The sequence below is a fragment of the Mesoplodon bidens genome (assembly GCF_964165515.1).
Source record: "Mesoplodon bidens genome assembly, contig: HAP1_SCAFFOLD_206, whole genome shotgun sequence".
Lineage (NCBI taxonomy): Eukaryota > Metazoa > Chordata > Mammalia > Artiodactyla > Ziphiidae > Mesoplodon > Mesoplodon bidens.
Window position 1 is genome coordinate 735,228 of NW_027672582.1, and position 25,549 is coordinate 760,776.

General features: G+C 45.2%; 2 protein-coding genes across 9 annotated transcripts in view; one reads left to right on the plus strand and one right to left on the minus strand.

Moving 5' to 3' along the window:
* The window catches only part of LOC308609960 (transducin-like enhancer protein 1), a 63,312-nt gene that overhangs the window by 7,782 nt on the left and 29,981 nt on the right, over positions 1 to 25,549 (plus strand). For 2 of the 8 annotated variants that reach the window (XM_081259234.1, XM_081259235.1), the window contains exon 5: positions 22,102 to 22,265. The exons of the other annotated variants lie outside the window; for them this stretch is intronic. In XM_081259234.1, coding sequence (XP_081115360.1) covers positions 22,102 to 22,122 — 21 coding nt within the window. In that variant the 3' untranslated portion in view covers positions 22,123 to 22,265. The remainder of the gene's footprint in view (positions 1 to 22,101; positions 22,266 to 25,549) is intronic. 8 annotated transcript variants of the gene reach the window in all.
* On the minus strand, positions 10,986 to 20,823 carry LOC308609968 (protein SPATA31F1-like). Its single transcript, XM_081259238.1, is given in 8 exon segments — positions 10,986 to 15,195; positions 15,197 to 15,514; positions 15,516 to 16,388; positions 16,392 to 17,306; positions 17,584 to 18,634; positions 18,636 to 18,752; positions 19,712 to 19,772; positions 20,300 to 20,823. Coding segments are annotated over 8 exon segments (3,765 nt in total). The 5' UTR covers positions 20,457 to 20,823; the 3' UTR covers positions 10,986 to 14,922.

Here is a 25,549-nt window from a genome sequence, read left to right on the forward strand (position 1 = left end):
CACTCCTTAAGCAGCACCCTCCTGACCCCTTCCACAGCTGGGCTAGTTGCAGATTTCTGTCCAGGGCCTGGCCTAGGGTGAGGTGAGTGGGGCCTTTGCCTCTGGCACAGAGTTTAAAGGAGGTGTCAAAAAGTTTAGCACTCAAGGTGAACAGTATTTTTAAAGTTCAAAATTAAAACCAAAAAACCCATGAGGAACAAAATATCAGCATTTTATGTAAGGACAGGATGGGATAGGGTCCGGTGAGGCAAGGGAGGCACGTGTTGGGTCAGAGAACCTCCCTCTCCTCCCCTCCCCTTTGTTCTGCCATCTCCAGAGGGCTGGGCTGGGCTGAGGCCGGAATGTCCCCGCTGATCTCTGGGATCTACCTTGGTGTAAGATAGAGTGGGTTAAGGTCACTTATTTAGGGACTTCAGTTAGTGACTGGGTGAGTCATTAACAAGTTGCCTGGCCCTGGTTTTCCACTCTGTAAAAAGGGTTAGACTAGGCAGGCCCTAAAGTAGGGCTCCTCTCACCAGAGGGGACTCATTCCTCCAGAGGCATGAGTCCCCACCAGGCTTCGGAACCTGTATATTGCCTATGGCCAGGGAAAGAGTAAGTGAGTTTGAAAATATGTCAGTAGAAACTTTGCAAACTGAAATGCAAAGAGAAAAAGAATTTTTTAAAAAAACTTTAACTCAGAATATCCAAGAACTGTGAGACAGTTTCAAAATGTGTAATATGCATGTAATTGAAATACCAAAAGGAGAAGAAAGAGAGAATAAGAAATATTTGAAGAAATAACAGCCCAGGATTTTCCAAAATTAATGACGGATTAACCATAGATTGTGGGAGCTCAGAGAACACCAAGCATATAAATACGAAGAACGTCTATACCTGGACATATTTTATTAAAACTGTAGGAAGCTGAAAGATAAAATCTTGAAAGAATACAGAAGAAAGTAATATCCTACCTCTAAAGGAATAAGGATAAGAATTATGGGCTTATCACAAACCATGCAAGCAAGAAGAGAATTGAGTGAAATATTTAAAGTGTTGCAAGAAAAAAAAATCACCCTAGAACTTTGTGTCTAGTGAAATTATCCTTCAAAAGTGAAGGAGAAATAAAAACTTTCTCAAACAAAAACTGAGATACTCATCAGCAGCGGATTTGCCCTGGAATAAATGTTAAAAAAGTTCTTCAAGGAGAAGGAAAAGGGCAACTCAGATCTACATAAAGGAAGGAAGGGAAAAGAAGGAATAAATGAAGGTAAAACAAAACTTTTCTTTTTCTTTTTTTTTAAGGTTTTCAAAATAACATTTATTTCTTAAAAGTTAACATGTGCATAATAGGAAACCAAAGAACACAAGAAGCAAAAAACAAAGTCATCCGTCATCACAAGCAGTTTACCATCTGATGCATCCTTCTAGGTCTTGTTTCTGTATTTAAACACAAGTAAGCATCCATTTTTATGTAATTAAGATCATACAGTTATGTATCATGCTTTTTCACACATCATGAATATTTATCATTTCAAAGTCCCAAAGCTATGAGTATTTTGATAACCAAAAATACACTACACCAACTCAATCTGGAAGGAAAAAAAATGTAATCCTTTCTTGGCGACAAAAGCTTCAGAAAAGACAAAAATCGCAACAGGCCTCTAGATAAAGATTTTGGCAGAGTTATGATTAAAATACTACATTCCCTTAAAGTTCAATTAAAAATGAGACATAAAGCAACACAGTACCCAAAGTATAATGCTTTTAAGAGGATTCATTATCTGATCTAAACTATTAAAGTATTAGCAAGGAGGTATGTTTCCACTGAATTACTTAACAATGTATTCCTATAGTACAGCTAAGAGATGCACACACATCAATGGTTATCATCAAAATATAAAAAGGAACACATCCACATACTTCCCTCCCTTTTATACTTCCTTCTGCCCCTCTGCTGCCAACCTAATGAACAAGTCCTGGTGTACATTTCTCAGATGGTTTAACAATTCCATGTGCAAGATGCTACTTTTTTTTACCAATTATAACAAAGATATTTACAAATTGGTTAATTCACTAGCTCTGCTTTTTTTTTTTTTTTTTTTTTTTTTTGCTGTACGCGGGCCTCTCACTGCTGTGGCCTCTCCCGTTGCGGAGCACAGGCTCCGGACACACAGGCTCCGCGGCCATGGCTCGCGGGCCCAGCCGCTCCGCGGCATGTGGGATCTTCCGGGATCGGGGCACGAACCCGTGTCCCCTGCATCGGCAGGCGGACTCCCAACCACTGCGCCACCAGAGAAGCCCACTAGCTCTGCTTTTTATCATACATTGTCACCTCAGGACTCCTAAAAAGCCTAGATGCTGCAAAATAATGAATGAACCTTGTCCATAATAAGCATTGGTACTTTACAAAAATGCACATTTAGACCTATGGTTATAACCTAAAACTGTCTTCTAGATATGAAGATATTAGCTAAGAGCCCTTCCCTTCACCCTTCCTCTTACCCCTCCCCCAGCATATCAGCGACTAAGTACAGGACTATATCTAGCTCCAAGAGGTGGATTAACATAGACGCTCCCAGAAGACACAGCCCTTCCTAAAAACCAACAAAAGGGCATTTATTAAGGGGTTATCTTACTACCTCTACTTTTAATATACCTTGGGCATTAGGACTTGCTTATTCTTTAATACACAGCAATATTAACTAAAACACACAAATAGAACAATGGTTACACAATCTGAACTTGTCTAAAGACTCATGGGCACAGATCCCTTCTCTGTACTTCCTTCCCTGTCCGCTCCCCGCCTCCCCACCACCCAGTGAATAGTCACCTTACTCTCCAAGACTCAAGTTTAACAATTTCCACTCCCCCAATACAACCATTCCTATGAATTAACAGAAAAAAAATACTTAAAAGGTCTTACTTTTAGCTATTTTCAACATATGTTGTGCACTTTTACACGTCTAGAAAGATTAGATGTTTCAAATACAGATTTAAGTTTGTCCACTATGTATACATGTAGTAGCACTGAAGAAACTGCACACAAAGGCTATAGTCACAAAGTGTCTCCTAAACAGGAACACTCTGGCCTAGAAGCTTCCCCTTCTCATCTCTGTCAACCCAGTGGACAAGAATAATAAGCATCTGTAATGCTTAGAGGGGATTTTAACAATTTTACTTCCTCCAGTTGTTTTCAGAAGTCTTTCCAATGAATTTTAACACAAAGAGTACACAATGTAGTTATCAGCTATTTTTGTCATACGCTGGCAACCTCTTTAACACCCGGGAAGATGAGACGTTGTAAATTTGGACCCTCTGTCCCTTATGTACATTATGTACACAGCCAAGTAAAACAAAACGCAGAGACACACCAGACAATGGTTAGTCTTGGTATAAAGCCCTTTACACTTTCTTCTTTCTCCCTGAACCAGCACAAATAAAATAATGTGTACTGCTCAGAGAGGTGGTTTGATCATTTTGATCACTCCATTTCTAAAAGACAGTATTTCATATGAATTTTAACAAAAGGATATATCTACAAAACATGTTACTTCACTACCTCTACTTTTAACATACTTTGTGCACTTCTAAACATCTAGAAAGACTAGATGTTTCAAATAAGGACTTAAGTTTGTCCACTATATACACAGTAGTGTTGAATAAACTGCACACATGTAACAATGGTTAGATCTGAAAGTGTCTTCTACATAGGAACATTCTAATCTAGAACACTTCGTTTCTCCCAGTACCTCCTTTCTGCCATCCATCCAACATTGGGCAAGTACAGGCACAGGTGTCACTTAGATGTGATTTACAATTTCACTTCCAAAGGCCCTTTTCAGAAGACGGCCTTTCCATGAATTTTAACACAAAGTGTACAAAATGTGTTAGTTTACTAACTCTACTTTTGTCATATATTGGCAACCTCTTTAATATCTAGAGACTAGATATTATAAAATTGGGACCCACTGGTCCAGTATATACAAAATATATACAGTAAAGTTAAACAAAATGCATGTAACATATAAAGCAATGGATAAGTTGTAATGTTCTAGTACCTGCTAGCAAAACATCTTTTGCAATCTTCCCTCTCCCCTCCCTAAACCCAATGAACAAGCACAGAGTATACCATTCAGAGAGGAGGTTTAACAATTCCATTTCCAAAGACAGTATTTCCCATCAGTTTTTAAAAGCTATTTACAAGAAGCATTATTCTACTAAAACTACTTTTAAATACATCAAGCACTTCTAAACATCTAGAAAGAACAGATATTTCATATAAGAACTTACTTGTCCACTATGTACACAGCACTGTTAAATAAAATTGCACACATGTAACAATGGTTATAATCTGAGGTATCTTCTAAATATGACCATTTTGGCCTGAACCATTTCCTCCCTCACTTCCTTCTCTCCACCGCCAATCCAGTGGACAAGTACGTGCGTGTGTAATGCTTAGAGGTGGTTGAACAAATTCATATCCAAAAGTCATTTACAGAAGACAAGCATTCCTATGAATTTCAATAAAGTATACAAAATTTACTACTTTGTCATACACTGGCAACCCCTTTAACATCTAGAGACTAGATGTTGCAAAACTAGGACTCAATTTGTCCATTATACACACTATATACACAGGAAAACAAAATGAACATACAATAAATGGTTTTGTCTGAAAATGTCCAGGTATGAACACACTAGCATATTACCTTTTGCAATTCTTTCCTTCCCTCCTCCAAACCACTGAACAAGTATAGACAGTAGTATACTGCTCAGAGAGGTGGTTTAACATTTAACATTCCCAAAGACAGTACTTCCTGTGAATTTTAGCAAAAAGATATTTACAAAGTGATATTTTACTACCTCTACATTTAACATACGTTGGGCACTTCTTCTAAACATCTAGATGGACTAGATGTTTCAAATAAGGACTTAATTTGTCCACTATATACAGAGCAGTACTGAATGAACTGCACACATGTAACAGTTATAATCTGAGAGTGTCTTCAAAATACCAGCATTCTAGCCATTCTAAGACCAACCCCCTTCTCTCTCTCCCCCCTCCACCAACCCAGAGGGCTATCATGCTCAAATTTTCAGAAGACAATCTTTCCTAGAAATTTTAACACAAAATGTACAAAATGTATTATTTACTAACTCTATTTTTGTCATACACTGGCAACCTCTTTAACATCTAGAAAGACTAGGTGTTGTAAATTAGGACTCATTTGTCCATTATATACACTATATACACAGCAAAGTGAAACAAAATGCAGGAACATAAAAAAAGACAATGGTTAATCTTGCCTCACTATAAACACACTGGCACAGAGCTCTTTGCACTTCCTTCTCCTCCCCCCGACCTTGAACCAGTGCACAAACAAACACAGTGCATACTGCCTACTGTTCAAAAAGGTGGCTTGGCCACCCGTCCCCCCCAAAACAACATTTCATACGAATTTTAACAAAAAGATATTTACAAAATGTCCCTTTACTACCTCTACTTTGAACATATATCAGGCACTTTAGAACATCTAGAAAGACTAGATATTTCAAAAAAGTACTTATTGTCAACTACATATACAGTAGTAAGGAGTCAAATGCACACACAAAACAATGATTCTAATATGCAAATGTCTTCTAACTGTGACCAGTCTGGCACAGAACCTTCTTTTCTTCCTCCTCAACATCTTGCATTCCATGTCCTCTAACCCACTGAACAAACGTGGACCTCTGTGGCTCCTGATGTCACCTCTAGAGGTGGTCAAACAACACCATTTCGAAAAGTCATTTCCAGAAGACATTTCTTTTCTACGGTTTTTTTTAAAGAAACAAATGGGCATTTACAAGACATGTGACTTTAACTCAATCGTACGTCGGCAACCTCTTCACATCTAGGCCTATATGTAGCGAAAAGTTTTCTTTCGAAAGGTTGGGGGGAAAGTTGAGAGCAGCTTTTTCATATTATATACACAGGCCTTCTATAAACGGCCAGTAAATCTTCCCAAAGGGTGGCTGGCACTTCCTATTGGCCGCATGTGGTACGTTATTCTACCATTTCTATCTTCCGACATCGAGGTCTTGGTAGAACGACGACCAACCGCCCGATGACCCGCGAACGTTCCACCCGTCGTCGACCGGGGCTCCGCTCACCTTCCGGGCCCGTTAAGGCCTTTGTCCGTCGTTGTCCGGACGAGGTGAGGTCTCGTCCAACTGGGGCAGAGAGGTCACCTCAGGTCCCGGATCCGCGCGGGCTCCAAGGCCTAAGGGTGGCTGAGCTGGCGCCCACGTAGACCCCCCTTCCCGGGCCCTCGAGGCTCTAACGGCCCTCCGCGGCGTTCCAGTGGCCGCCATTCTTCTCACCTTGCCACGCCCGACGCCCAAAGGCGCCACGTCCTCGGTGGCCTGCCGGGGGCGTCGCCTAATCCCTGCAGCGTGGGGTCAAGAGACCAGCGGTGAGCGGGATCTGGGCTCCGAGGGGCCGCCGCCATTAGGTCGCGGAGGTGGGGGTGGGGGAGCAGTTCGTTGCTGCTTCCAGGCTCGGGTCCTGTCAGTGGGCGGCTGCGGCGAGGGCTCTGGGGCTCGGCAAGACGCAGCCTGAGCTTGTCCCGGGGGCCCCCCAGTTCGCCTGCCGACCAGAGGCCGGAGGGCCTGGAGGGCCCCGGGCTAGAAGGCCGCGATCCGCTTCTTACCGCGCTCTCTGCCGGAACTCAAAACTTCTATTTTTCTTATTCTCAGTTGACCTAATAATACTAATGATAGTGTATTGGGTGATTATAGTATATGGATAAGTGAAATAAATGACATCAGTGTTACAAGGGACAGGAGGGAGGAATTGGGAACTCTGTTATAACGGAACCTGCACTACCTATGAAGTGGTATAATGTTCTATATAAAAGTGGCCTTAGATTAGTTGGAAATGTATATTACAAATTCATGGGCAACCATGAAAATATTTTTTAAAGAAGAATACTTGACATGCTAAGAGAAGAGAGAAATGGAATCATATAAAGTGCTTGTTTAAAATCAGAAAAGGCAGAAAAAAAGAAGAAAAAAAGAATACACATAAATACTAAACAGTTACAGATATGACAGATATTAATCCAACTATATAAAAAAATCACTAAATGTAAGTGTTCTAAATTCACCAATTAAAAGACAAACTGTCAGTGCAAGATCCAATTATATGTTGTCTACAAAACACCCACTTTAAATATAAAGACACAGATGCAGTTCTCTGGTCAGCCTCAAGGACATGGTGCTTGGATCAGATTGAGGAATTGGGGAGCAGGACAGGGTCAGAATATGGGAATGATGAGGCATGAACTTTGTTCCACAGTAAGGACATTATTTCCCTTCACTTTTTCTTTCTTTCCCACTCACTTTAAGACATCTTTTGCTTACTCTCAGCTGTATTTTACCCTGGGAGGTAGGTGGCTGCCTGGTCAACATTCCTACCACTGACAGCTGAGTGGTGCTTTTCCTCTGCAAAAAAAAAAAAAAAAAACGGTCATTAACTGAGCAGCCTGAAAAAATACCCCGGGAGGGGAACCACTTCCCCAGGGTGCCTTTCTAGTAAGGAAACCTCCATATCAAGTTTAAAGTATGTTCTCCCGATATATTAACATGACCCACATAACAGATTCTTAAGGAGCTGCTGTGCTGTTCCTGGACCCTACGGCAAGTAGCCCAGGGTCCAGTAGAGCAACACCTCTGCCCAAATAGTGCCATTCAGGGTTCAGCCCCCTGTAGGAGCCTCTGGTCACTGAGTTCTAAATAATGATTAAGCTGTTATTTCTTCTACAGCATTATTTTCAGAAAGTATACCTGCACTTAACGCTTCTCAGGTATAAAACACCTATCTCCCTTACTTCTCTACAGGATATAAAACATTCAGTGAGGGGGTAGATGTGGGCTGCTGTACATTTTCATTAAGGCTAAGCTAAGGGGCAGAAGACAAAGCCCATCTCCTCAAATTGCATCATGGAGGAAATGGGCTTTGGGGCGGGGCGGGGGGGTGGCGGGGGTGGAAGAGGCACAATATCTATTTCTCAGCAAGAACTCCAGAGGACTGATCACCTTTTAGCCAAAGCAAAAGGAAACAATCAGTAAGAGCTGAACTATCTCGATCCTTTCCCTTACACATAAGCCCTGAGTTACCCAAAACCCATGCCCCCAACACAGTACACAGTACACAGAAAAGATACACTATTATTAGATAAATATTTGTTGGGGAGAATCAATAACCTCTACAAGGAAGGAGTTATTTCTGGATGGGAAGTCTTCATTCCTGGAAATCCTGGGGAAGTGTTTTCTGTCTAGACAGTAGAGACAGATGTCTGAACACAGGGCCTTCAGCAGTGCTGAGCGCAGTGGTAGGTGCCTGGCCAGCTTGACGCCTGCGGGTGGGGCTTGGATGGGGCACAGGCTCCCTGTGGGACACAGGTGGGGGATGTTTGTGACACAGTCGCTGGTCCTTGAATGCCACAACTTTCTGGGGGTGTCTCTTCTTATCTCTGATCTGTCTTGTACTACTTGGAGGATAACTCTGGCCAGCAAAGATAGCTTCTTGATGGCAGGACTTGATATTTGTCAGTTTACAGGAGGGAACCCTGTGGTTGAAAGGATGCCCCTGGACAGGCTCTGTCCAGACCTGCACTTGCGCCTGTTGCTGAGTTTTCCTAAACTGCACTGGGGAAGGAAGGGGCTCTTGAGAGTAGGTGACATCCATTGCATACTGACACCCCGGTTTCTCATCTAGGAACTTCCTGATGCCTGTCGCGATTTTCTGAGCTTCAGTTGTCCCAGTCAAGGCAGCTCTACTTTTAACTAGGCCTCTGTTCTGCACAGTTGATATGGGGCTGCCCTTTTCCTGGGCATCTTCTTGCCTTTTGTATTTTATCCCAGAAAAAAAGCCATTGCAAGAAGTGCTTCATTCTTTTTCTGATATGGCCTTCAGGAAGAGGCTGTCCCTTCTGTGATAGGATCTGGGAAGACTTGCTCGCAAGTGTCTTCTCTAGTACCATCTCCTGAGTAGGGAAACGCTTCCTCCTAAGTTGGGATGTCCCGAACCCTTTATCCCCTCGATCAAGCTCTTCTGCCTTGGGCTCCAGAGGGCTCACTCTCTTTGCAGTTGGTGGGAAATTCTTATCCTGGCACCTCCTTAAGGCATGCTTAGGGACCCAAGGTTCCTGCTGCTGCTCCATCCTGATTCCTCTGTCCTCCAAATGGACATGCAGCACCTGGGAAGCTCCCATGTCCCCACCTGAGACGCCCTGGGCATGAGTCAGTGAGGCCTCGTAAGTCAAGTTATCTGAAGCAAGGGATGTGTCAGTGGGTTGGCCTTGAGCCTGGCTACGCTCCCTGTTCTCCAGTTTAAAGTTCAACTCACTGAACAGTTGTTCTTTAAGGTCTAATGATTTAGGATCTTGGGGAACTGGTAATTTGGGTGGGGGGCTTCCAGTGGTCACGGTAGTTTCTACTTTATTCTCATTCACATTTATCATTTGGGAGCTCCCTGGCTTGCTAGTTGCCAACATGTCACTAGTTTTTAATTGAAGAGTATCAAGCTCCTCAGCCGTGAATACCTCCCTAGACCATCTGGGCATTGAAACAGGTTCTGACTTCTCCACCTTTTTGCCCTGTTGCATTTCTCCTTTATCACTGGAACTCACACTCTTATGCTTCGGCTCATATCTGGCCCCAGCTTGCTTTGCAAGCAGCTTTTGGGGATATCTGTTGGCTAGTTGAGTCTGTCTATGACCTGCTTTCCCTGTGATGCAGAGGGAGACAGGCAGACGAGTCTGTCTGGCATCCTTAATTCTCTGAACACCCTCTGCCAGCCCACGGTTGACATCAGAGCGTGGTTGTCTCAGGACCCTCTGTCCTCCTTTGCCCACAGGCGAGGTGGCAGGGAGAGAACGATCCAGGTCAGGGGCTGAATTTGTTGTTCCCACTTTGTCTCCATGGAGAGATGCATAGCTTCCTCTCAAGGACTTGAAGCTCCCAGATTTGGAGTCTGCCTCAGAAATCACATTGGTTGAGGAGGGCAAGTTGGCATGAGACAAGGACTGGCATGAGGCATCTTTCAATTTAAAGATCTGGATGGATTCAAGGACCTTGCGGGGAAGGGCCCACAACATCCTCGTATGAAACCTTTTAATATGGGCTTCCGGCAACTGTTGTGGACTGGAATCAACAAAAGTCAGGTCCTGGAAGGTATTCAGGGGGGTAGGCCTCACCCACTGATGATGGCAAACTTCTCTGTTTTGTTTGGGTGTGGGATTTCACAGAAAGAAGCAATGTTTGCTTGATAGCATGCCATGAATTACGCACAGTCTCAGGGAGCCGGCCCTCATGTATGTCCTCCAACTTCTTGCTCAAATGTCCTTTTAGGACATTTTCCAGTTGTCTCCGACTTAGACTCTTTGCTGACACCCTTGAATTTTTCTCTGAGAGACTCACCATCTGACTGTTTAGGTCTTTCTCAGAGTCATACCCCAGATCCTTACCTGAAGAGCTCTTTGGGTCATTCAACAGTTGATCTTTTGGGCCATTCTCTAGGCTGTGTCCCAGATCTTTCCCCACATCTTCCTCTAGCTGGAACATTTCTGAGCTCCTCTCATGGAAGCTTCCAGTTTGGCCCAATCCAACATTTACATTTTTGCTGCTCTGACCCTTAAACACAGAGATCAGTGAGACTTTTGTGTTATAAATATTTTTAAAATTTAAGAGGATTTGGCTTATTAAAATAAGATTATCCTTATTGTTCTCTCACATGGTGCAGGATGCAGCATCTCTGTGGGGTTTATTCCTGTGCCCGTCCTGTGTTTGTTGCCCTCTCTGTGTGGGCTGCAGTGAGGAGGTACAAAAAGGAAGCAGCCACGCTCCCTGTTCGCTAGGACTTAGTGTTTCACAGAAGTGATTTTGTGGAGAAGCCATTCTCCTCCACTGCAGGAAGGCAGTTGCCTTAAATTCTCTCTATACAATTCTGAATTGCTTTCCTCAGAGACCAGGAGAAGGGCTCCAGAAGGTCAAAACCTTTCGCCATGACAATGTGGTACCTCAGAGGGCAGAGGAAACTCCAAAGGTCCCAGGCAAGCATTGATGTACTCCTAGAATCTACCACCAATTCTGGAAGAGTAAATACTTGAGTTTGTGCCCTGCCATGAGAGTTTTCATTCTGATTTTACCTCTTGAGCCTAGGGGGAGCTGGAAGGTGGGGCTTGTGCTAGGGTTACAGGATGGAATGAGCAAGGCTTCATCCCTCTACAACATCCTGCGTGAATTATAGGCTCTGACCCTGTCTTCTCTCAGCTCTTAAGTCTGCTGAGACTTGAGAATCCTGAAGGTCTTGGTTCCAGCTCATCTCTCTACCCCCAGGGGCTGGGCCCCCAACTCTTAGGCACAGAATCACCATTCAGAGGAGGGACACATTCATGCTTCTTCCCATCTGGCTTTTCTGCATCCTGCTAGGAGTGGATACACTGTGCTAAGTGCTGAGTCCTATCAGAGGAAGAGATTCCTGCCCCCACCTCCTGGTTTGATGGTATGTTGAGCCATCTTGGGTTTCCTTAGGAAACACTGAGGCGGGGGCATCCCACAGTCCCCCATACCTCACCATGAGGAAGCCACAGCACTTTCTGCCCTTACTCTCTCCTCTGTGGTAGGTCAGAAAGTGGGACTACAGAGGTGCCAACTTCTGAGAGAAATGAGGTGTCCAGAGTTCCCTCCCAACCACTCAGGGCAGCCTCTTTGTCTTGCTGCTTCCCAGTTGTCTCCTCCAAACACCAAAACTCCCTGGTCCCCGGCTGAACACTAGGATGCCGTACCTGTTACCAGGCGATCACCAGCTTCAACGTTTTGTCCTGCCCACCTGGGCTCACATGCTGCCATCAGCTCCTTAGGCCCTAATAAAACACCTTGACATGGCAACTTCCAGAAGTCCTTTTTGTCTCCGGCTTTGGCTCTATGGATCAGCCCCTCCCCCCAGCCATGATCCTTCCCAGTTCCTCATTCGCCCCCTTAGGTATTTGCCCTGCTCTCTTAATTGTAGAAAAACCACTCTTCTCATGAGACACAGAGTCCCTCCACATTACTGTCACCTTGTCTCTACTTAACCATCAGTGAAACGTCTGTGCTTTTAGCCAAGGCCAACCCTTCAACCTGTGACTCACTCCTCTTATGTTACTTCTGCACCACAACATTGCTCTAGCATTTCTCCCTCTCTCTCCTCCATCATCAGTTTATTCCTCTAGACTGGATCTTTTCCGTCAACATCCAACATGCTATATCTCCTACCTTTAAAAAGCCCTCTTGATGCTATCTCATTTTTCTGCCCCTCTGTGGAACAAAGCTCCCTAAAGCAGTTGATTACACTTGCTATCACCAATTGCTCTTCCTCTCTCTCGAATCCACTCCCGTCATGCTTTTACCTCCACTTCTCACCTGAGTCTATTCTTCTCAAGGCCATGAATGATCTCTGTGTTGTTAAATCTAACGATCAACTCTGAGTCCTCATCTTACTTGGCGGATTGGCGACTTTTCACGCAGTTGATCACTTTCTCCTTGAAATACTTTCCTCTCTTGCCTTCCAGTATGCCACACTCCTGGTTTTCCTCCTACCTTACTGGCTGCTACTTCTCAGTCTCTGCTTATTCGTACCTACTTTGTCCTCCAAATTCTTAATGTTGAGGTATCCCGGAGCCTGTCTTTAGACCTTCCCTTCATTTACAATCATTGCCTTGGTGATCTTATCCAGTCTCATGGTTTTACGTATCTTTCTCCCTTCCTTCTCTCCCTCCCTTTCTTTCTTCCTTCCTTCCTTCCTTCCTTCCTTCTTTTCCTTCCTTTCTTTCATTCTTCTCCTCCTCTTCCTCCTTCATATTCATCTTCATCATCATCAACATCATTCAATCTTAATCTGTCTTTCTATCTAGTCTTCTACAGCCAGGACCTTCCCTGAGGACCATCACATTTCTGTGCTGAGAATAGACTGTTGGAAGTATGGTCTCAGGCAGAAGCTGGGAGATTAGTTATGACGCTACTGCAGGAATCATAGCAGCAGAGTGAGTGAGAGACGTCATCATGTTCTGAATTCATTTCAGAAGGTAGAGACAACAGGATGGACTGGATATGGACAGTTAGGGAAACAATGTCAAGGATGACACCAATGTTTTTGTCCTGAACAACTAGAAAGATGGAGCTGCCATTAAGTGATGTTGGGAATACTGTGATTGGAGACTGTTTCATACGTGTAATTAGATGATGGCTTGGAGCAGGGAATCAGGAGTTCATTGTTCTATAGTTTGAGGTGAATATTAGACATTCAAGTATATGTGTTGATTAGACAATTTGGGCATGTGAGACTATCCCATGCAATCATGAGCTCCATTGTGCAAGTCCTGTGTCTTTGTCATGTTAGCTATGGTCCCTTGCATATAGTAAGTAAATATTTTAACCGAGTGTAAGATATTTCTCAAAATTATTTTTTAAATTCTTTTTTGTCCAGTTTTGAGATATAATTGACATACAGCACTGTATGAGTTTAAGGTGTACAGCATAATCAAGGTTATTTTTATTGTGACCTGAGGTCCTCATGAGCTGAGTACCCAGTAATCGTGTGTCAGCATTCCCTATTCCATAGCACTCATCATACTAATGTAATGATTTGTCTGCCTCCTAAGCCCAGACTTTCAAGTACTATTAAGGTATTATTATGCCACCACTATCCTAAGCCCTGGGGATATGAGACACTATTGTATTATTTAGGCAAGAATGGATGAGTAATCTAACAAGCAAAGGCAGTAAACACAGAAAAAAGGGGGCAAAGTTGAGATATATCAAGATTAGAACACAGTCATTGACTTCATGTTTGAGCTGAGCAAAAACACAGATTTATAGTTATACCAATCCCTGACACTGGAAAACAGTTTTGTGGGGTTGAGGGTGAGTATTCAGAAATTGTAAATTAATATGCATTGCCTTTGAAAACAAGGCTCAACTCACTGCTCTTCATCACACTATGGACAACAGACCAAAACTCAGTTTATTCATCTCCATCCCCTAAAAGCACTTGGGTATTGGGTTGGCTTCCTGGCTCAAGGTTCTTTAGAGTGCACAGCTAACCAGCCTTTTCTCTTATCATGCCCTCTTCAGGAACATGTCAACTTCTACCCCAGATATTCAGACCTCCATCTACATGCTCTCCCTCCCTGCTTCTCTCCCTGCCTACCCTTGGGAGTGGGGACCAGCCCCTCTCCATGTTCTACTGTGATCTTCATTCCCAGTGTCATTCAGTCCATGCAGCTGATAGACAGTGGAGGTGGGATAGAGGCAAGAGAGCTACAGCGGCCTCCCAAGTGAGTTCCCCAGAAATATCTAACCAATAACCAACAGGGAGCAGAGAGGGGAGACTCTATCATTTGCTTTTGACTGTTGTCATATTACCTATATGCTGTTGATAAACACAAAGCACCTGCTCAAGGCTGGAACACTGGCACTCTCCTAAAAACCTCCCTTCCAGAGTGTGGGCACATATAGAAGTCATCAGTGAATTTTGCCTGTGAGATTCCTGGCCACTCCTCCTTGACAGTTCTAGCCTCACGTCCACATTGCTCCTCTGGGCCGAAGGACACCATGATAAAATTCAAGCCTGACCTCTACCTTCAATGTACCTTAGACAAGGGCCTTCCCTCTCTGTTCAAGTCCCTTTACCCGTAGTCCAGGATGGGGGTGGGGTGGAATGCTACGCAGCTTAAGTGTGGGTTAAAGCCCCTTCCCCAGATAGGAAGGACATTTACCTCCCTTATGCCTTCCCTGAACGCACCGCAGTGGAGAGAAGGAGCAGATGCACACCTCTCTACTTAGAGACACACAGTGTATTCTGGGTGGCACCTCTGTCCACCTGCACGTCAATGAAAATGACAGTAGCAGTCCTCTTCAAGGAATGCTGACGTTGGATAGACTACAAAGTCTCTTGACTGAGCTGGGTCTTCTTGAGCAGACCAGTGCTTCCCTCCGAGGTGAGAGTTGGGAATTAGGGTGGGTTCCCTGGTTGGGTGACACAAGCCACTCGAGGACAGTGCAGTGCCGAGGGCAGCGGCAGGGGATGCCCAGGACTGAGGCAGAGTGGGGTTGATGGGAGCGGGGGCGGTGCCGGAGCTTACTGTCTGGGGAGTGGGGCACATCCAAGAACGCCAAGCCCACCTGCTTTCTCAGTGGGCGGAAACTGGGCCTTAGGGTCCCCTCTTGTCTTCTCCATCTTAGTTTGCCCCTTGGGACTTCTGGCTGAAGCCAGGCTCTTCTCCACATTTTCTTTTCTGGTGTTGGCCACTTTCTCAGATGTGGAGGACATGGACTCCTCATGCCCTTTGCCTTTTGTCTTGGGGTTAATAAAGTGCAGAAAAGATTTCATCTTATTTCTCCAGCCAGATTCTGAAAAGCTGGGCCTCTTTTGAGTACGGCCTTGCATCACCTGCCCCTGAAAAACCCGACCTTGTAAACTTTGGCCCTGCAACGGCTTAACCCGGAGAGAGTTGGCCCAGGAAAGGCTGGCCCTGTGACACCTGAGGCACCACAGGCTGGGCATTCTCAGGAACCCTTGCTGGTTTGAGGATGACATTGAGCTTGGCTTGACTGTCTTGCAGGTCATTCTTCTCAGAGTCTTTCCCCCCAGGGACTCCAGGAGGTAGCTCTGGGAGTTTAAGCTGAGGGCGATGCTGGGGACAGTGTTGACAGAGAGCACCAGGGTGAAAGCGATGTCTCCGTCGCCAGGGGCTGCAGGGTGTCCCATTCAGAAGCATCCCTTCTGGCCTCTCGGTTTCAGCAGAGTGGCTTTTCTTTCTTGTGGAGGAGACTGCAAACACGGCATCCCCTTCTCTGTGGTCCCCGGCCGATTTGGGTTTGCCTGGTTCCTCTCTCTTTTCTGCCAGTGTGGGTACTTGGGCTAAGTCCTTGCTCTTGTCAGGGCTTTGGGGCTCAGGGCTCCAGGGCTCCTTCAGGCTGTGGTTGTTCACACTGGCCTCCAGCTGACCACAGAGCACCTGGGCCTCTGTCAGGTCCCCACTGGGTTGCGAGATATTGGAGGCCCAGTGGACAGAACCATGGGATACTGCACTGGAACTGGGTTGCTCCTGTTTCTGATACACTGCCTTCAACTCAGTGGCCAGCTGTTCCTTGAGATAGAGGCATTCTGGATCTGGGGCACGTGGCATATCTCGTGGGATGGGGAGTTCCTGGAGCAGTGTGTTTCCTTGGTTGTTTAGACTCCCAAGAGACTCCTGTGTGCATATGTTCTCTGAGGTTGCTACAAGTTGTTTCCTGGACTTCCTTGACTTTATGGGAATTCCCAGTTGTATCTCTAGCCTCTTCTTTCTCAGATGGAAATTTAGTTTGGCCAAGATGTGTTATCCAAGTGAGGAGGGCCTCGCAGGCTCTGTCTGACTTTCTAGAGGCACCATCTCAATTACTTCTTCCACCTGCACTTCAGCCTGGAATTCATCTGCAATGTCTGCACAAGCCTTGTTGGCATCTTGAAAGCCTGACCCAGGACTTAGACCCTGCTCTTCAGGTGAGGTCATCTGAGTCAGAGGTTCTGTTGGGAATTTGATAGGCCTAGGTACCATCTCTGTGATCATAGCTTGGGAAGTGACTGCTGGGGCCATGACCCTAGAGGGAGCCACATAATAAAGAGCCGGCAGCCCTAACAAGAAGGCCAGACACTTGTACTGTAAAGTTGTCTCCAGTTTCTCAATGGCTCCCTCGGACAGGGCTCGGAGCAGCTTAGGACGTTCAATGACAGCATCTGGTGAGGTTTGTTGCTGCTGATCAAGGGCCGTTGGCATCCAGGGTGTAATTTTCTGTTGTAGGTCCGAGTCACTTGCTGCCTGTAGTTCCAGGGGCTTGCTTTCTGGGATGCAGGTGAAGGGAGCCACTTGCAGGCCCCCAGGAATTATGCACTCCCAAGGGCTATATACACAGGCAGGGATGTTGCCCTGGTGAATCTGCCCACATTTGGAGTCGATATGGCTCTGCAATATTGCCTTGGTCTGGTCAAACAAGTGTGGCAGGGGGACTGTCACTGGGTCCACAATGGGTGAGAATGGGTCATCAGCCCCAGTGGCCTCTAGAGATGTAGGCCGGGGACCATTCACACTGTCTAGGGATGTGCTGCTCCGGGACATAGTCTGCTGGTTAGTGGGGGACAGGAACAACTGAATGGACTGTTGGATCTTCTGCGGCAGGCCCCGGCGGTGGTGAATCAACTGTCTCTGGAGGTGGAATTCCAGCTGCCTCCTGGCATGCTGCTGCGGGAAGAATGGGACCTACTTGAGAATGGACTTGAGGATATGGGGAGGGGGAAGGGTAAGCTGTGACAAAGCGAAAGAGAGGCATGGACATATATACACTACCAAACGTAAGGTAGATAGATAGTGGGAAGCAGCCGCAGAGCACAGGGAGATCAGCTCGGTGCTTTGTGACCACCTGGAGGGGTGGGATGGGGAGGGTGGGAGGGAGGGAGATGCATGAGGGAAGGGATGTGGGAACAGATGTATATGTATGACTGATTCACTTTGTTATAAAGCAGAAACTAATAAAAAAATGCAAAAAAAAATGCAAAAAAAAAAAAGGGTCCTTTAAGCGGGGCTTGGACATGTTCTCATTCATGGAGAGGCCTTGAGGACCCAAGAAGGCGTCACCCAGGGACTCACTGTGCAGAGAAGGAAGACCACAGAATAGCTGGCTATATTTCGGCTGCACATGGCCCACTGAGTCATTAGCCTGTTGCCCAGGCATTAGATAAAGGCCACTTAATTCCTTAAGGGCTGAAGAGGGCACGGCAAGAGCCATATGGTTTGGGATTTGCTGGTAACAGTGTATTTGTTCTGGGTCCATAATGGACCATTCAGAAACCCAGAAGGCCTGGGTAGGCTGGCCAGCCATACATGGACCCCAGTTCTGGTATGAAATGGTCCCAAATCTCTCAACAGAGAACTGAGAAGTATCATTCTGAATGAAAGAAACTGGTTGGTTATATACAGGTTGGTAAAATAATGGTGGATTTGGCATAAGCTGCCTCAGAGACTCTTCCACACGTCTGGGGAGCCCCCACCTCTGGAAATGCATCCATTTTTTTACATGTAGCTCAAGAAGCCTCAGGACTTCAGGACTCAGGGACGGCAGGTGGGCAGGGAGGACAGTGACCGTCTGCAAGGCCACAGGATGTATCAGGGTAGTAATTTCTTGGTTCAGGGTCAGCGGAGAGACCTGGGAATTTAAAGGCTGATGGCCTTGGTTCTCACAGACAAGGTTGAGGTTGCTCTGCATCATCTCCTGCAGCTTCACTGAAACCCTAGGTTCCTCAATCCTTGAAGAAAACATAGTCTCTGGGCCCCTGGGCATCTCTGGCACTTGAAATCCCTGCCTTAGCATGAGGTGTTCAGCCCAGAAATCATGGATGCTGGCTGCACCAGTTGACTGCGCAGCTGACTGGGTTAAGGATTTCTGTGACACTGTGAGGGTAGCAGATGGAAGTGAAAGGTCTTTGGAGTGTGGGCCATGCTCCAGACTCTGTTCAAAAGACACATTAGACATGGACAAAACCTCTAGGCAAGAAGAGCCCTGCGATGACCCCCCTGAAGTGGGGGAGATCAGTGTTCTCACCCGCCACTACCTGCTGAATCTCCAGAGCCACAGCGTTGCAGGTTTGGCAGCAGGGATCTGCACACAGGATCTGCCGCACGCTCCCCTCCTGAGGAAGCCAGTCCTGGCTGGGAAGGGAAACATGGCAACCGTTTGTAACTCATGGAATGACATCTGCCTCTTTTCAAGTGTGTGGCCTGGAGATTGACACTGCCCCCCTTAGCCCTGTAAACTCTGAGGCCTGCACCCACTGGGTGTTTACTCATCTACTTGTCTTCCTAGGGAAATGTCATTTGGCAAGTTATGGTGTGCTGGGCTGAGAGCCTGGGGCTTGTTGGGCAAAGTCTCAGACAACTGAAAGGAACGCAGGGCCTTGAGAGCCTGGGAGGTGGGTGAGTTCTCTGCTGACCTGTGCTGAGAAGCTGAACTAGGAGAAGGCAACCAGGCAGATGGGGGAGCCCATGGTTACCTGATGGTGCAGCACCAGGAACATCACCAGATAGAACCTGGAGTCAGCCTCACTTGGGGCTACGAAGGTCCTTGTGGGAACTCTGCATTCTGGGGATTACAGGGCATACACAACATCTCTTGGAAGCCAATCCCTATTCTCTAGAGATCTTAAGAGGAGGATAATATGACAAGCTCCTGCCCGAGGGCTGTCCCAGGAACTGGCCTCCCTGAAGATAAAACCAGAGGAGGTATGTCAGCAGGGTCCAGGGGTCTGCCCTTGAAAGGGTCTAGCTGTAAAGAATATGAAAATGATGACTGATGTATGCACTTAATTATCTAGCCTCCTAACTTGTCTTGTGGTTGAGTGAAAACCCATGTAGTTTTAAATCCTGCACTAGTCAAATCCTGAATTCCAGGACCTTCGTGAGCCTAGCCCAGAGCAGAACTGCAGGACTCCTGTCTCCTGAGACGTCTGATCCCACCCTCTTCTCTGGGAACCCTCAACCAGTGTCCAGGCTCCACTGTGTCTGGCTACCTCCCAGCCATTATGCTCCTCCCCAACCCTGCCCCAGGCCAAGTGGAGAAATGATCACAGGCCAGGCTGGGAGGTGGGAGACTGCAAAGAGCAAGAGATCACCTTCTCATGACAGACAGCAGCTCCCATGGCTTCTCAGCTTCTTCCCGGGAAAGTCTCCTAGCTGAGAAACCAGGAGACAGTGTTACATGGAACGGGAGAGGATTCAGGGACATCCTACAGGAAGCTGGAGATCTTTGAATGACAGGAGAGCCAGTGCTCTGACGCACGTCTGACTACAACGTAACCAGGTATGACGTGCTCTCCTGGACCTAATCTCCTTCGACCTTCACAACCACACTGTGAGTGAGACAGCATCACCGTGCCCATTTTATGGATAACAAGACTGAGAGCTGAAGCGACGTTCACTGGGTCATAAAACTAGTACATGACACAGTTAAGGACAGAGCCCTTACTTACTCACTCCTCTACTTCCTCTTCATTCCCAGGGGTAAGGTGGAGAATTCTGGAATATTCCCAGGCTCTGATTTCCCACCCAAAAAAGTCTTCTGGGAGAATTTGTCCACTTGGGGAACTGGGCCTTCAGTGGTTAGAGCACTTGGTGCCTGGCACCAGGGGTCATTGAGGGACAGCGTTCATGGGAGCCTCACCCACAGTGGAGAGAAGTCAGAGCAGAGACTGGGACGTTACCTCTTGATGTTTTATCTTTAGCCCTTTGTTTGACTCTCCGGTGACGCTGAAAGGCAAAAGAGAGTGTGAAGCTGGGGTGCTCTCTTCTTTTCATGTCTAAACTGAGACAAACCTGCAAATATTTCCCTAGCTTTTTCTGTGTTCCAATTTTACGCATTCTCCTACCTTGCTTTTTCCTACTCTGCCTTTTTCACACCATCATTTCCTTTCTCTTATTTCTGATTCATTTTTAGGCTCTTCATACTCCATACCTCCACCCCCATTCCCTGAACAAGTTCTGTGGAGAGATCAGGATAAGACAAGAGAAAGGGAGGAACAGAATAAAGGATGGGTGGCACAGTAGCCAAAGGACTTTAGCCATCCAAGGCCCTAAATGTCCACCAACCAGAAGAATCACCCAAATATGAAGCTGTTCTGGGATCCAATGAGGAAACTTCCTCCATTAAAAAACAAAAAGGGGGTAAGGGGTTAAGAGTAACAAGAGACAGTGAGGGGATAAAACCTTGTTTAAGGCTTAATTGGTTCAGTCGTAGTCATAGCGTTTCCCTACCCAGCAGCAGCTCCTGTTAGGTCCCAATCTTAAATCTTGGTAATTCTTTCTCACTTGCCAAATAATTAATGCAATAATGATGATGCAGCCATAAGTGTAAAGAGGATATCCAACATCCCACAGAATAAAGGTAGGCCTCAACATAATCTAAACCTCACTAGCCATCCCCCTTTCTAGGCTTCCTAGGCTTTCAGGGTCTTAGAACCTAATGCCTCCAAATTCTAGACCTATCATCTCTGCCTCACAGAGCACAGAACCAGACCAGTAGACTGCATCACAAAGCCCTCCTGTTTCCCGTCATGCATAGCATCACAGACCTTTATTTGTCTAGGAGAAACTCATGTGACACAGTGTAGAGCCTGAGCCTAAAGGTGCCAAGTCACAGGAAGCAAATACTCTTTCATGCTCTATTCTCTATATCCTGTTGGCTCAGCCTTCTTCTTTCAGATAACAGTCGGGCATCTATCCCCAGATAACTGAGTCTGCCCTAAAACAGACAGTGGCTACTGTCTCTCTTCCTCCTACTACAGAGGAACTCCATGAACTATATCACCTGTACTGGGAAGATAACTAGAAAACACACAAGAGGACAGTGCACACATTGTCTTGTTAAGTCTTGGACGGTGAAGGTTTTGATGCCACAGGCAATATAGGTGGTCAGTATCAAGAGGTTCAGGAAAAGAACAGTGATTAATGTGTCAAGGAAAGGACATAGCTTCTGTTCTTTTAAATAACTTACTGAGAGTTAAAGAAGGAGTCCTCCCAGTCTCATCCCTAAGCTGGACAGTGTCAAAGGTACAAAGACATTTGAGTTATGTTACCTGCCTGCTCTCAAGACACTTAAAAACCTAGTTTCAAAGACAAGATTAATTCACAATCAAGAACCCACCTTATTAAGAGTTGAATCAAGAACCAGCCTTACTAGGAGTTGGGAAAGAGAGGTGTAGGGAGTTATTTAATGGGTACAAAGTTTCTGTATGGGATGATGAAAAAGTTCTGAAAATGGATGATGGTGATGGTTGCACAGCACTGTGAATGTCCTTAATGTCAGTGACAAGTACACTTAAAAGTGGTTAAAATAGTAAAGTTTATATTGAGTATATTTTACCACAATTTAAAAAACAAAAGGCCAAGAAAACCCAATCGTTAGCATAAGGGGATTTTTTGCTACCTATAAGGAAGAATATTCTGAAAATAATTTGGCAAAAAAATGGATTCGTGAATGTTTTTCTTAAATGCCCTGTTTTTACAGAACAAAATAAATACAAAATAGATCCTTACATTTAAGATAATTTAAGAAGAGTCTCACCCTGAAGACGGGATGAATTTGAGCCATTTCAACATCTTTCCTGAACTTGTAAATTCCATAATACAGGAATGAGAAGACTTTTCCAACTAAAGAGCACTGAATGACAGGTAAACAATAATCAGTGAAAAAACATCTTGCATCAGCTTTTTAGCAGTAGATCAAGATACGTACAAAGTGGCTTGAATCTTTTATTACTGTCGTTATTCCTATCAAACCAAGCTCCAGCTTCCTGCAGCTGCTGCCGGCCTCTATGCTGCTGCAAAGGTTCACAGTCTCCCGTTAACCTGAACCGGTATGGCACTGCGTGGTGCTTGGGGTCCTCCTTCCCTGGACTATGAATGTAGGTAATTAATAAACTTCATTCAGTCTTATAGGTCCAGTGTCAGATGTTGCTCGTTCGGCCATCCTCAGAACCCCAGGGTTACCAATGGAATGAAGAGGAGGTGCATAGAACACTATATCTCCTACACAACCAGCTCCTGCTTCCTGCAGCTACTGCTGCAACACTGCTTAGTCTTCCATTAGCCTGACCTCTTTGCCCCAGACAAAATCACCAAATTTGGCAACATTGGCACCAGCTCCAACGAGTTTACTATTTACTTAACAGATAATCCACAGCCACTGTCATCCCACCAAACTGTTAAAACCATATGCTGCAAACTGCTCTATAGCAACTTATCCACCCTTGCTCCTCTGTCTCAGAGCTGAGGTAGAGTCAAATGACAATCTTATGCCTTTCTGCAGAGCAGACTTTTAGTACTGGTTTATTTATTGATTTGGTACCCACTGACAGAGGGTGCTTGTGTGGATAGGACAGTGGGATCAGCGTCTTCCTAAACAAGGGCACATTCATGTAATGAACACACCATCGTTTTTCTTTTTTTAATGGATCACTTCTTTTTTCTTAAATTAATTTATTTAATCTATTTATTTTGGGCTTTGCTGCGGTGCGCGGGCCCCTCATTGTGGTGGCTTCTCTTGTTGCGGAGCATGGGCTCTAGACGCACGGGCTTCAGTAGTTGTTGCACGCGGGCTCAGTAGTTGTGGCTCGTGGGCTCTAGAGCACAGTCTCAGTAGCTGTTGCACACGGGCTTAGTTGCTCCGTGGCATGTGGGATCTTCCCAGACCAAGGATCGAACCTGTGTCCCCTGCATTGGCAGGTGTATTCTTAACCACTACACCACCAGGGAAGTCCACACACTGTCTTTTTTTTTTTTTAACATCTTTATTGGAGTATAATTGCTTTACAATGGTGCATTAGTTTCTGCTGTATGACAAAGTGAATCAGCTGTACGTATACATATATCCCCATATCTCCTCCCTCTTGCATCTCCCCTCCCACCCTCCCTATCCCACCCCTCTAGGTGGTCACAAAGCACCGAGCTGATCTCCCTGTGCTATGCGGCTGCTTCCCACTAGCTATTTTACATTTGGTAGTGTATATATATGTCCATGCCGCTCTCTCACTTCGTCCCAGCTTACCCTTCCCTCTCCCCATGTCCTCAAGTCCATTCTCTACGTCTGCATCTTTATTCCCGTCCTGTCCCTACTTTCTTCAGAACCAGTTTTTTTGTTGTTGTTTTTGTTTTAGATTCCATATATATGTGTTAGCATACGGTATTTGTTTTTCTCTTTCTGACTTACCTCACTCTGTATGACAGACTCTAGGTCCATCCACCTCACTACAAATAACTCAATTTCGTTTCTTTTTATGGCTGAGTAATATTCCGTGGTATATATGGGCCACATCTTCTTTATCCATTCATCTGTCGATGGACACTTTAGGTTGCTTCCATGTCCTGGCTATTGTAAACAGAGCTGCAGTGAACATTGTGGTACATGACTCTTTTTGAATTATGGTTTTCTCAGGGTATATGTCCAGTAGTGGGATGGCTGGGTCATATGGTAGTTCTAGTTTTAGTTTTTTAAGGAACCTCCATACTGTTCTCCACAGTGGCTGTATCAATTTACATTCCCACCAACAGTGCAAGAGGTTTCCCTTTTCTCCACACCCTCTCCAGCATCTACTGTTTGTAGATTTTTTGATCATGGCCACTGTTGCTTTTAATGATGTGGGCGTGGACCTTCAGCTTTGCCCTTCCTGCCTCATGGTGTATCCTGAACGGCAAACAAGGGAGATGAAGTACATCAAAGGCCTCTGTGGACTCTGGAGGGTTACACAACTGTAAAGGATTCAGATTCGTCTGTTTCTAGAAAACTTGGTAAAGCTGGACCCTGCTTGCATGATAATGCTCCAGTGCCACAATTACTGTAATAGTAGAATTTCTTCAGGAAACTGTTCGTGATTACTGATTCATATGCACCATGGGTCATATCACAGCCCGATAAAAAAAAATCCTGACAGGACACTGATGTGATTTTGTCCCTCCACACAAGCCTTACTTAGGAGTTTTGCTGTGTCTCATTCTCAGAAAACACTAGTGAATACCTTAGATGTCTCAGGTGATGGGGACAGAGGCATAGCTTCTTCCATTCAGAAGCAACATTTTTATATGCTAGCATTTTTATTAATGCCCAAGAGTTGGACAGGAAGAGTTGGACACACCCCAGAGTAGTATCTGCAAGACCACCAGCGCTTCACAGCAGGTTACTGCGCTACGCAGAAGTGTAGCAAGCAGCTAGAGGCACTAGAGGGCAGCACGTGCCCACCCAATGAGTCCCGAGGACTCCGTTTCAGGAACTTTAAAAGGCCGTCTGTTCCAATGGCTCTCAATCCTGGCCTTACATCAGAATCACTGGGAAGCTTGTGAAAATATACATTTCCTGGCCTCACCCCAGACTTAATGAATCAGAATGTCTAGGGGCACAGTCTTTCAATCTATGTATTAAATAAGTGTCAAAAATAATCCTCAAGCAATAGAGCACTGGGCTTTGGGGTGTGTACTGGGGAGCAAATGGCCTCCAAAGAGCAACAATTCTTCCTCCCACCCAAGTTTTATTGAGATATAATTGGCACATAACATTGTATTAGTTTAAGGGGAACAACATAATAATTTGATGTATGTAGGTATTGTGAAATGGTTACCACAATAAGTTTAGTTAATATCCATCACCTCAGAGTTATGATTTTTTTCTTGTAATAAGAACTTTTAAGATCTACTCCTTCTGCAACTTTCAAATATATTAACTACAGTCACCAGGCTATACATTAGACCCCCAGAACTTATTAATCTTATAACTGGCATTTTGTCCCTTTTGATCACCTTCATCCATTTCTCCCACCCACACTCCCTGACACTGGCAACCACCAATCTATTCTGTTTGAATGAGTTTGGTGTTTTTTTTAGATTCCATATATAAGTGAGATCACACAATATTTGTCTTTCTCTGTCTGACTTACTTCACTTAGCATAATGCTGTCAAGGTCTAT